A 10,964-nucleotide genomic window follows, 5' to 3' on the forward strand; every position below is an offset into this window, starting at 1 on the left:
ATATAAAGTCAACTAACAAATAAAAGGCATGTTTAACGCCCACCAAATTGGTACCCCTCTCTTAAATTGTGTATACAATAGTAGTTTATTAAATTTGTAGTATTTGACAAGAAGAATATCCGAAAATAAATTTCAAATGAAAACACTAGTATTACTTTAAAGACATTGGAAACGAATAAAATTTGAAAAAAATATATTTAAATCCAAGTATACAACTAAGATAAGAATCACAAAATTATTACAGTTAACATAATAATAAAAAATCATAAGCAATGGCGACCAGATGAATAGTGATGGCACAAGTATACTACTAACTAAACAAGAAAAATGGTTCACAAAACATATATGTACGAGTAATTTTATAAGTACTACATTTTATTTCGAATTATTCTGTCAGTTTTGGTTAAACACAAAACAAAAAATATCACGGTTATAAATTAGAGACGTGGAAGATACTACTAAAGTCTCATCAAAATGATAAATTCTCACTGTATCAAGCTAAACCAGGCTTAAAACGATATAACCGAAGAACATTCGATGAATTAAGAAATTGTAATCATTAACCTAGTTTTCTAAACGCTATCTATAGATAGATACATAGCTTGAAAGTTGCAAGTAAAGCCTAATTCTTGAAAGAAATATCATCAAAAGAGTTACCACGTTTAATATTACGATCCAATCGTGTTTTTATAGAGAAATGAATCGGTAATATAAGCATAATCAATGGTTAAATTTTAAAACAACTCACGTATAGACAGAAAACAGAATATGCATACTACTAGTATAAGAAGGTGTGATCCATCCATTGATCTATTGAAATCCTAAGTAGAAGTTATCGTTGTCAGTTGTCACTATCAGATATAGTTAGATTTTAAGACAATCTAAAACAGAAAGACGACTTCGACCTATCACCAAATCCAACAAAAAACAAAAGAAAAGACGGTGGATTTGAGATGCTTACTTGAATCTGCTCAATATGTTTTTCTTTCTCTGTTTTTAGTTTTTGTATTTTGTTTTAACGTTTCAAGTTTTCTCGCAAATGGAGAAATGAAAATGCATGAGGAGAACAAGAAGAAGACCAAGAGATGTCAATGGAAGAGACGAAGACAAGTCTCTCTTTTAATTGTTTTAGAGTTTATAACGTGAACAGCAGAAATTTAGGTCTCTCTTTGTATTTTTGAAGGCAACTTCAACGGATGAATTAACTGTCTAAATTTCTCTTCCACGGTTCCACCCCTTCTTTTGGTTTTCCCGGTTTGAGTTTGATATGATGGCCCGATCCCGATATAAATGGTTCATTGTTAATAATTGGTATATTTTTGTATTATAGCCTTATCCTAGTTTTCATAAAGTTAAAGACAATATAGTCAAATAACTAATCAATAACTTTGAATGTGTACCCAACATCCAAATAATGAGTTATTGAAAATGCATATCTAGAATTGAAGTGTTTCTTTCTTTGGTATAACAACAACAACCTGTATATAATTTATCTATCTAAATGATTAACATAAAATATTTGAATAATCCTTTTTATTAGTTATAGACACTACATATATTTGCAATTCCTATATATTATAATCACTTCACAGTTGAGATAAGTTGATATATGTAAATGTTTCTTTCTAATGTTTCTTGTAGAAGTTATGAGCATTTTTGGTTGGTCGATTGGGATTGTTTAATATTATAAGAAAGCAAAGATTAGAAAAGGGTAATTTGCAAGGCATTCCAACAAATCCTTACACTTCATGCAATTTCATGTTTCTTGTTCGTATAAATATATGTGTATTTTTGCATTCTCCTATTCACTAAGTTCCCTTTACCCTTTCCCTCTCAAATCCAAAAAAACGACCAACCAAAATTTTCCAAATACCATTTTTGCCAAAAATATGAAATCAAGAACAATTTCATTAACTATATCTATAGGCATTGCCATAATGGCCATTTTAGCATCCAAAGCTCTATTTGACACACATCCTAGAGCCTTCATGCACAATGTTCTGCATACAATCAAAGCTATATCATATTCAGCTATAACTTCCGTTTACAGCCACCACCACCATCATCATCATCACCACCATCGAAAACCATCTGATACCAAAAAGAAAGTTGATATATGCGACGATTTCCCCAAAAATATACCTCCACCGGACACCGACACGACGTCCTATCTCTGCGTCGATAAGAAAGGCTGCTGCAATTTCACGACCGTGCAATCAGCCGTGGACGCAATCGGAAACTTTAGCCAGAAAAGAAACGTGATATGGATCAACTCTGGCATGTACTAGTATGTTTTCATGATAACCATATCTTTATTTTTTTTGCCACTAATTGTTATAACAATCTATTTTGTTATTACATTTTAGAAAAATATCTAATACGTAAAAGTAAATAAAAATATTTATTGTGGCAGTGAAAAAGTGGTGATTCCGAAGACTAAGCCAAATATCACGTTACAAGGACAAGGGTTCGACACGACAGCCATAGCTTGGAACGATACGGCCTACTCGGCTAACGGCACTTTTTATTGTGCCACGGTCCAAGTTTTTGGTTCTCAGTTCGTCGCTAAGAACATTAGTTTCATGGTAATTTAATTTCATTATCTTTTGACACAAGCAATATATAGAGCATGTCCAATGGGGGTTCTACCCATTGGAGTCCTAAAAATTATGTATAGATTATATGTGTGTAAGTATATATGAGATCCTTTATTTTAGGATTTTTGGAAGGGGTCTTTCCCAAAATAAAAGATCCCATATATACTTACACACATATAATCTATACATAATTTTTAGGACTTCAATGGGTAGAACCCCCCATTGGACATGCTCATACTTAAATGGAAAGGCTAGAAAACCTAGAATGAAATATATATATTAGTCTTGGGATATATTTTGGTGACAGAACGTGGCTCCTATACCGAAGCCTGGAGATGTAGGAGCTCAGGCGGTGGCGATAAGAATCGGGGGAGATCAATCTGCGTTTTTGGGATGTGGTTTCTTTGGAGCTCAAGACACTCTTCATGACGATAGAGGTCGTCATTACTTCAAGAATTGCTACATTCAAGGCTCCATTGACTTCATCTTCGGCAACGCTAAATCTCTCTACCAGGTACATATATTTACTTAGATAATTAGACTTTTCGTTATATAGTTTAATGGACTTCATTTTATCGACGTTATAAAATAATAATTTATTATAATTTATAAACAAATATCTATGAGCCAAAAAGAAGAAGTACATGCAAGTTACATTAAGTCCAAGTTAAAATTTATAAACAAATATCTTACATGTCGTAAGATAAGCGAGTCGTCTTATATGTTTCATATTCCCCATGATTCAACACGAGAGTGGGTAGTTCAGAGAGGTGTATGGCATGTAGATGACTGCTTGCTATTTGTTTCGCCTTGGAAAACATCCAACTCTCTAAAAATTCCAGAAGTTTCAACCATCCCGGTTTGGGTAACTTTAAAAAATGTTCCAGATTGCTGCTATTCAAGATTGGGCCTCAGTCATGTAGCATCAGGTCTTGGTGAGCCAATGCAAACGCACAAACCTCGCCTTGATCCGACTAGTTTGGGAGAAGCAAAGTTGTTAGTTGAAGTAGAACTTGACAAGCCTTTTCCAAAGCAAATTGCCTTAGATGATAAACAAGGTAATATATTTTTGGTGGATGTCGAGTACACATGGATTCCGAGTGTTTGTGGCAGATGTGGACACTTAGGACATAAGGAAAAAAGATGTCTCCTACCAGCGGTCCAAGTGAAAACTTCAATGCAGGAGGGTCCGTCTAAGGAAGCATTAGGAGCTGAACCAGATGAGGAACAATCTCAAGTTAATGCTGCATCAGATCAAGAGGTGGTACAAATTGAAAACTCAGAAGTGAGTTTGATTTTACCTGAAAACCCAAAAGGTGTATATGCTGAGCAGATCTTGGGATCCACTAATGAAATTGAAAAGTTGCAATCACAAAAAAGTGCTGAGTTGAGGGTTCTTTCAACACCAGCAAATACTCCCACCCACTCAAAGGTAACAGTAGCCATTGGCTCCAACTCTCAGTCCATTTCATCACCATTAGCAGGTGAAAAATCTGCTCCTGTCAAATCTTTAACTATGGAAAAAGCTCCATCAAACATTATCGTCTCTGATAGACAAGCTTCAGCTGATGATCACTTAATATGCTCTCCGAATGCCAAAACACCAGAGAACCAGCATCCTGATCATGACACGATGTGCTATGATCATGCGACTGGATTTGTGATTGGTGACTCTTCGACTAGCTTCGGCTTGACAAGAAGTGGGAGACCTATTAAGCCGACACAAAAATTCAAAGATATGGAATGGCATACTGTGGGAGGGAGGGGAAAACGCGGTCGTGGCCGTGGATATCGTCCACCTAACTAGTTATGCTATCTCAATCTCTTGTTGTTCTAGACTTAATGCTCTCTTATTAGGCCACAAAGCCACTAGCTAGCAATGTCTTGCTCTCAAAACTTTCTCAAACTCTATGACTTTTCTTAAAAGTCATACTTTGTATTTTGTTATGTTTTAAATAGAAAGCCCTTTGTCAAAAAAAAAAATTTGGTATGGTTATGTAATAAGTTTTCTTCTAGTAGGACTGTCAAATAATATCAATGGCGAACCAAGTGAGCCCAGGGTCAAAGTCGGTCAACGGAGCCGTGACTGCTAATGGCCGTAACTCAAAGGATGAGAACAGTGGCTTTGCCTTCGTCAACTGCACAATAGGCGGCACTGGACATGTGTGGCTAGGTCGTGCATGGAGACCTTACTCACGTGTCATCTTTGTTTCCACTTATATGACCGATGTCATAGCACCCGAAGGCTGGAACAACTTCAACGATCCCTCTAGAGATGCGTAAGCACAAGACTAAATATGCTTTTATTTTTCTTAATGAAAGCTGATTTATTAAGACTAATCCTAAGATAAATGTTTTTGTTAGGACAATATTCTATGGAGAGTATAATTGTTCGGGACCAGGAGCTGATGTTTCGAAAAGGGCACCGTATGTTCAGAAGCTGAATGACACTCAAGTTGCTCAGTTCATTAACATGACTTTTATTGATGGAGACCAGTGGTTACAATTATCTGATCTTTAATTAGATAATTGTAAAGATAATTTATTGATGGAGACCAGTGGTTACAATTATCTAACTTTATTGTTTATAACAGTACAGTAACAAATTGTGTTTACGGGATTGAAATAATAATGCGAAATGAGTTGTACATGTAAACTTGTTGAACATAATAATTTGTTGAAAAAGTTTAACTTGTGAAAATTAAACACAGCATAGACATTAGCTAAGAGCTACGAGCTTCATCGGACGTTCGCTTCGGAACCGAAATCGGAACTTTGTGGAAGCTTAAGGAATCTCGTTTCCAAAACGCTTCTAAAATATTGTCTTTAAAAAATGTTGGAAGCTTATGACTCCGTTTTGGAATCACACTTCCGTTTTAAAAAAAAAAATACAAGGTCATATATCAATAAAAATATAATCATAGTTTTAATTTATATAAAGTCCAAATTTTAATAGTAATGAATAGAGAGAATTTAAATATTAAAATATTAAAATCAATACTATAAATTATCTTTATGTATTGAGGTTTTTATTAAATATATATCATATATTCAAATATATTGTGTGAAATATTAAAAATAATTAATATAATAATTTCTTTTAAACTTAATTTATGTGTATTTTTTTACAGTTTTAATATGAAATCATTTCAAAATTATTATAAATGAATAAAAATTTTATTTTAAATTTATATCATATAAATTTTTAGTCCTAATTTTTGTAAAAACTTATATTTTAACATGTATATATATATGGATATACGCGTTCAACACGTACCCGCTTCCTAATTTTTTTAAAAAATCTCGATTCTTTGCTTCCATAGACTTCCGCTTCCACGTACACGATTCCGTTTCCACCTAACATATATCAAAGAGTTCTCCAATCTAATCGTGGAGTTCATAACAGAAAGGTAGATTTTGTTGCTTAACCAAGAGTAAGTAAACCATAATCGGACCGGCCGGTTCGGTTCAATTTGAAAAAAATAATTTTCAATTGCATCTTCTTCACATGCTCCGCATATTCCTCGGGAAAATGCTGCTCGAGAGAATAAAGAGGAACAACGATCGCACCTTTGTGAATTTCGCAACCTACCGGAAGTTATGACTAACGTCACCGGAGATCGCAACGGAGACGGACGTTCAACCGCCGTCACGGAGAGTTCGCCTCCGTCTGATCCTCCAATCCGTGTCTACGCTGATGGGATCTACGATCTGTTCCATTTCGGCCACGCTCGATCTCTCGAACAGGCTAAGAAATCGTTAGTAGTTCTATCTCTCCGGCGAATGTTTCCTCATTGTTCAGTCTCGATTTCGATTTCGATTTGTTTAGCTGTTTGAGTGTGTATGTTTGTGGAATCATGGTGATAGTATCTCGCGCAATTAGAGTATCTTAATGTTGATTGTGTGAGTGTAGTCAAGATATGTGATGACATACGGAATTGATTTTGATGACTCTTCAAGCCTTCCTTGTAGGTAGATTCGTTTTACGTGCTTACATTGTGTGCACTGTGATGGTATTGGCCAAGCAGGTTTCCAAACACTTACCTTCTTGTGGGATGCTGCAACGACGATACTACTCATAAGTACAAGGGAAAGACTGTGATGAATGATCAAGAACGATATGAATCTCTTCGACATTGCAAGTAATTTTTGTTTATCACACTCATGTTAGTACTAGTGATGGAGATGGTTTAACTAATTTAGCTTAAGTTGAATCTGTTTTATCGTGTAGATGGGTGGATGAAGTTATCCCTGATGCACCGTGGGTGATCAACCAAGAGTTTCTTGACAAACACCGTATTGCCTATGTGGCCCATGATGCTCTTCCGTAAGCTACCTTTATCTCATTTGTCTTGTTAAAAAAAATACAGACTTTAGTGTTGAAATAGTGAAGTTTGTTTCAAACAATCAGCGTAGATTAATATATGTTATTCACAGGTATGCTGATGCTAGTGGAGCTGGAAAAGATGTCTATGAGTTCGTGAGTCTGAGTTGATTTTCATATTGTTTTTTGTGTTGCTGGTATGTGTGACTGATAGTCACTGAGTTTTCATTGCAGGTCAAAAAAGTAGGGAGGTTCAAGGAGACTAAGCGAACTGAAGGGATATCTACTTCGGATATAATAATGAGGATAGTGAAAGATTATAATCAGTATGTCATGCGTAACCTTGACAGGGGATATTCAAGGGAGGATCTTGGAGTTAGCTTTGTCAAAGTATTGACATCTTTTCTCGACTTTTTTCATCTTGTTGTTTTGAAATTTTCGCTACGAAGGAGTAAACTTTGGATGTGTTGACTTGCAACAGGAGAAGAGACTTAGAGTTAATATGAGGTTGAAGAAACTTCAGGAGAAGGTCAAAGAACAACAAGAAAAAGTTGGGGAAAAGGTACAGATTTTCTCGCATTTCCTCTGTAGATTGATCATCCTGAGTCTGTTGATCTGACTGTTAAAGGTAATCTGGTTATCTTAGTTCTTGAGACACCATGTATGCATTACTGTGATGTGCCATCTTTTGGAAATAGGACCCATTTAGATGAAGACTAGGATGAGTTTAGGCCTTTTCTCTACCAGTTATAGTCTTTCCCCTTGAACTTTTGCAAAACGGACGTAGAAAAAGAAAATTGAATTGCCAGTTTAGGCCTTGGAGAATAATACTGCCTCTTAAACAGTTGTGTGAATCCAGAAAACTATGACCATCATTTTCTGGTTCAATAGGCATCCTTTCAAGGAATATTCTAGTTTATGTATTTCCTATGGAGTTTGTTGTCAGGATTCTTATGTTACAATATGGCATACCGAGTGTTTGAACTGTCTCTGTAGACTTTAGTAGTAGACAGCTCGCGTGTGTGGTTAAGCCTTTACCACGCATGAAAACTGCACTCTGTCTTGTGGTGGAGTTCTATAAGATCTCTGATGACTTTGATATCTGATATCCAATTTTAGTGATTTGGTTAACTCCACATAGATTTTTAGCCTCTAATCTATCAAACACGTTCTAATTCTTGCAGATCCAAACTGTGAAAATGGTACGTAATGAGTGGGTGGAGAATGCAGATCGTTGGGTAGCTGGATTCCTTGAAATGTTTGAAGAAGGCTGCCATAAGATGGTAAGTTAGCAAACCTAAATAAAATCCCCTTTTTCGTGATTTTTGGAGTTTGGACCAATCTGTCATAAAATAATAACGTGTATATGTATTAGGGAACTGCCATCAGAGACCGAATCCAAGAGAAGTTAATGAGACAGGAGTCCAAAGAGTTGCTCGAGAAGGGTCAAAACGGTCAGCGTGAAGACACGGAGGAACAGTTCTACGAAGAATATTTCGAGCATGACATTGTTGACAGCTGTGAAGACAATGAAGACGATGAAGAAGAGTACTATGACGAGATTGAAGAGCAATGTAGTAGTGCCTCAAAAGCTTTAAAAAGTAACTAGATCGAGGAACAAAAAATTTATGTTGTTTTAGTGCCCTATTGTTCACTGCTTTTGCAGTAAAAATGCTTATCAACATGACTTATTAGTTAGCTATAAGAGTTTAGTAAACGTTTGTGTGATCTTTTTTTATACACATCATCCTTTTGCTGCCCCCTTTTTATTAGATTTTTGTTTTTTGTGTAATTTAGTTTATAAATTATAACCATGCATTGTTTTATTATTTCTTGTTTGGTTTAAATTTTTTTAAACCTTAGATGTTCTAATTGGTTATTTCAGTAAGTTATGTGTGTTTATTAGGCCTGGTTAATGACAAAATTTCAAAAGATACTATTTTCTTTACGTGACATAAATGTCACTAATTTTTTCCGAGACTTTGGTATAACATGGATAAAAAAAATTTAGACCCCAAATAACCATAATTTTGAAATATAATATTCTGTTCAATGTAAATTTAGATTCAAAAGCTAAGATCCTTATAACAAATCTTTTTATAAAGTTGAAAAAATCGAAAGCAAACGGAATATCCCGATCTACAGGCATGTCCACATTTAGCACGTGCTAATTCACTTAGTATGATCCTTAGCACGTTTACTATAAATTAAGAGAACACAAGCTGGGAAAAGCAGAAGCCTATTACGTGTGGTTTGTGTATATCAAAATCTGAAAATCTCAGATCAGATTGCTAAATTTTGTTCGTTCTTTTGTTTTGTTTTTTTGTTTTTTTTTTTGAAAAAATGCATATAATGAGTTCACCAATGTGCGACCATTGCAATATGGGAAAAGCCGTTGTTTATTGTAAGACGCATTTGGCTAGGATTTGTTCTCAATGTGACCGGAAGTTACACCACTATGTGACTATGGATAGTCCCGATCACTCGCGGCTTCTGTTGTGCGAAAAATGCGTTTCGCAGGCCGCAGATGTCCAGTGCCTTGAGCAAGGATTGTGCCTATGCCAAACATGCGTTCCAAACGCCACCGTCACCTCACGTTTTCCTTTTTGTAACGTTTCTAATAATCATTCTGGTTATAGTTTTCCACGAGATCTCGATCTTGATTCTTTTTCCTCGTCTTTGTCATCTTCTTTAACTGATCTCAGTTGGGGATATCCCTTTGTTCCATTATCTCCCAAAAATGGGGACTCATCATCATCTTCTTCTGTCATTTTTCAAAATTTTGATAATCATACAAAGAATAATAGTGATCAACGAGTGCAAATGCTTCGGCCCGATTATATGGACAATTCTAAGGTATATTCCTATGGTTAGTTTAGATGTGTCTGGCATTTTATTACTATGATGATACATTTGTGTTCTTATTTTGATATGTCACTCTACGCAGGATTTTTCATATTCAGGCTTGGAAGGTTACGAAACTAAAGATATAGAGAATGTTTGGCTGAACAATTTTGATGACAACAAGGCAGTACTATTAGACCAAAAAGAATATCTTTACAGGGAAGAATTGATCCTAACCGATCAACTAATCGACGCAATAATGAAACACAATGAAGAAACCACAACTGAGGTAGTAGCATACATCAACATAGATCTATCGCAAATTGATGTTTTGATTAATTATCTTTCTTGACTTTTTTTGGTTAAAGATTATATTGGCTTCATCATCGGGTATGTCATAGGTTATACATACAGATTACAATATTGAAGCTTTGGGTAATGCAAGTTGTGAAGATTCCAATACGAATCAAATGATTCAATCAAAGGCAAAGGAGGAGACCAATAATAATGTTGGAATATTATTCCCTAACGCTCATATTCATGATGAGTGTCGACCATCGCAGTTGATTCTGACTGATGTCGATGAGATGTTACCATGGGACGATCAATTACTTGAATCTCCTATATACACACCGCAGTATCGATTAGAGGCAAAGAAGAGATATCTTGAAAAGAAAAAGAAACGCAAGTAGGTATTATTTTATTATTTCATGAGATATATTGCATTTAACGTATAGATAACACCAAAAGAAAAATTATACGTACAATCTTAAGGTTATATTGAATGCATGCAGGTTTGGGAAGAAAATTAGATATGAATCTCGAAAGTCTTCAGCTGATACGAAGAAACGACTGAAAGGAAGATTTACAAAAGCTGATGCAGAATATGATTATGACCCACGAGCGAATAATACTACCAAAGAGGCTTATAAAACCAAGACCTAATAAAAAGGATGATCAAAGAGGCTAATAAAGTTCCACAAAAAAAAGAGGCTAATAAACGAAGGCCTAGTAAGAAGATGTTTGCAACCATATGATCATCTTCGTTATGGCTCCATGATGTGTTGAGACTCTTTTTTTACTGCCCACAAAATTAGTTATAGTACGACGACGTACGTTTTTTAATTTTGATAGAGAGGTCAAACACTTACATGATTAAAAGAGACTTTTTTTTTAGCGGGGGGGGGGGGGGTTTTTTT

General features: G+C 35.3%; 3 protein-coding genes across 4 annotated transcripts; all 3 read left to right on the forward strand.

Annotated features, from left to right (window-relative positions):
• The first annotated feature begins 1,823 nt into the window (after positions 1-1,823).
• On the forward strand, positions 1,824-5,230 carry LOC106309967 (probable pectinesterase 8). The gene is made up of 5 exons (XM_013747142.1): positions 1,824-2,287; positions 2,414-2,585; positions 2,905-3,111; positions 4,617-4,876; positions 4,962-5,230. The coding sequence occupies exons 1-5, from the start codon at positions 1,890-1,892 to the stop codon at positions 5,116-5,118; spliced, it is 1,194 nt and encodes a 397-aa protein (XP_013602596.1). The 5' UTR covers positions 1,824-1,889; the 3' UTR covers positions 5,119-5,230.
• An 892-nt stretch (positions 5,231-6,122) lies between these two features.
• LOC106309681 (choline-phosphate cytidylyltransferase 1-like) lies at positions 6,123-8,713 on the forward strand. The gene is made up of 8 exons (XM_013746769.1): positions 6,123-6,355; positions 6,626-6,739; positions 6,829-6,924; positions 7,035-7,077; positions 7,156-7,311; positions 7,403-7,483; positions 8,106-8,204; positions 8,297-8,713. The coding sequence occupies exons 1-8, from the start codon at positions 6,198-6,200 to the stop codon at positions 8,528-8,530; spliced, it is 981 nt and encodes a 326-aa protein (XP_013602223.1). The 5' UTR covers positions 6,123-6,197; the 3' UTR covers positions 8,531-8,713.
• Positions 8,714-9,175: 462 nt separating this feature from the next.
• Positions 9,176-10,925, forward strand: LOC106310976 (putative zinc finger protein CONSTANS-LIKE 11). 2 transcript variants are annotated; one of them, XM_013748201.1, is made up of 4 exons: positions 9,176-9,777; positions 9,869-10,054; positions 10,167-10,453; positions 10,560-10,925. In XM_013748201.1, exons 1-4 carry the CDS (start codon positions 9,265-9,267, stop codon positions 10,708-10,710), a joined length of 1,137 nt encoding a protein of 378 aa, XP_013603655.1. In that variant the 5' UTR covers positions 9,176-9,264; the 3' UTR covers positions 10,711-10,925. The 2 variants fall into 2 exon arrangements, with proteins under 2 accessions (XP_013603655.1, XP_013603657.1); XM_013748203.1 differs by having other exon boundaries at positions 10,167-10,457; positions 10,560-10,618.
• Positions 10,926-10,964: the final 39 nt, after the last annotated feature.

The sequence above is a fragment of the Brassica oleracea genome, chromosome C8 (assembly GCF_000695525.1).
Source record: "Brassica oleracea var. oleracea cultivar TO1000 chromosome C8, BOL, whole genome shotgun sequence".
Taxonomy (NCBI): Eukaryota; Viridiplantae; Streptophyta; class Magnoliopsida; order Brassicales; family Brassicaceae; genus Brassica; species Brassica oleracea.

Coding starts and splice junctions, on each gene's coding strand:
- LOC106309681 (XM_013746769.1), top strand. CDS start 6,198: ATGACTAACGTCACCGGAGATCGCAACGGAGACGGACGTTCAACCGCC. Junction 7,312..7,402: donor TTGGAGTTAGCTTTGTCAAA/GTATTGACATCT, acceptor GACTTGCAACAG/GAGAAGAGACTTAGAGTTAA. Junction 7,484..8,105: donor AAGAAAAAGTTGGGGAAAAG/GTACAGATTTTC, acceptor TAATTCTTGCAG/ATCCAAACTGTGAAAATGGT.
- LOC106310976 (XM_013748201.1), top strand. CDS start 9,265: ATGCATATAATGAGTTCACCAATGTGCGACCATTGCAATATGGGAAAA. Junction 9,778..9,868: donor ATTATATGGACAATTCTAAG/GTATATTCCTAT, acceptor CACTCTACGCAG/GATTTTTCATATTCAGGCTT. Junction 10,454..10,559: donor GAAAAGAAAAAGAAACGCAA/GTAGGTATTATT, acceptor GAATGCATGCAG/GTTTGGGAAGAAAATTAGAT.
- LOC106309967 (XM_013747142.1), top strand. CDS start 1,890: ATGAAATCAAGAACAATTTCATTAACTATATCTATAGGCATTGCCATA. Junction 2,586..2,904: donor CTAAGAACATTAGTTTCATG/GTAATTTAATTT, acceptor TTTTGGTGACAG/AACGTGGCTCCTATACCGAA. Junction 3,112..4,616: donor ACGCTAAATCTCTCTACCAG/GTACATATATTT, acceptor TTCTTCTAGTAG/GACTGTCAAATAATATCAAT.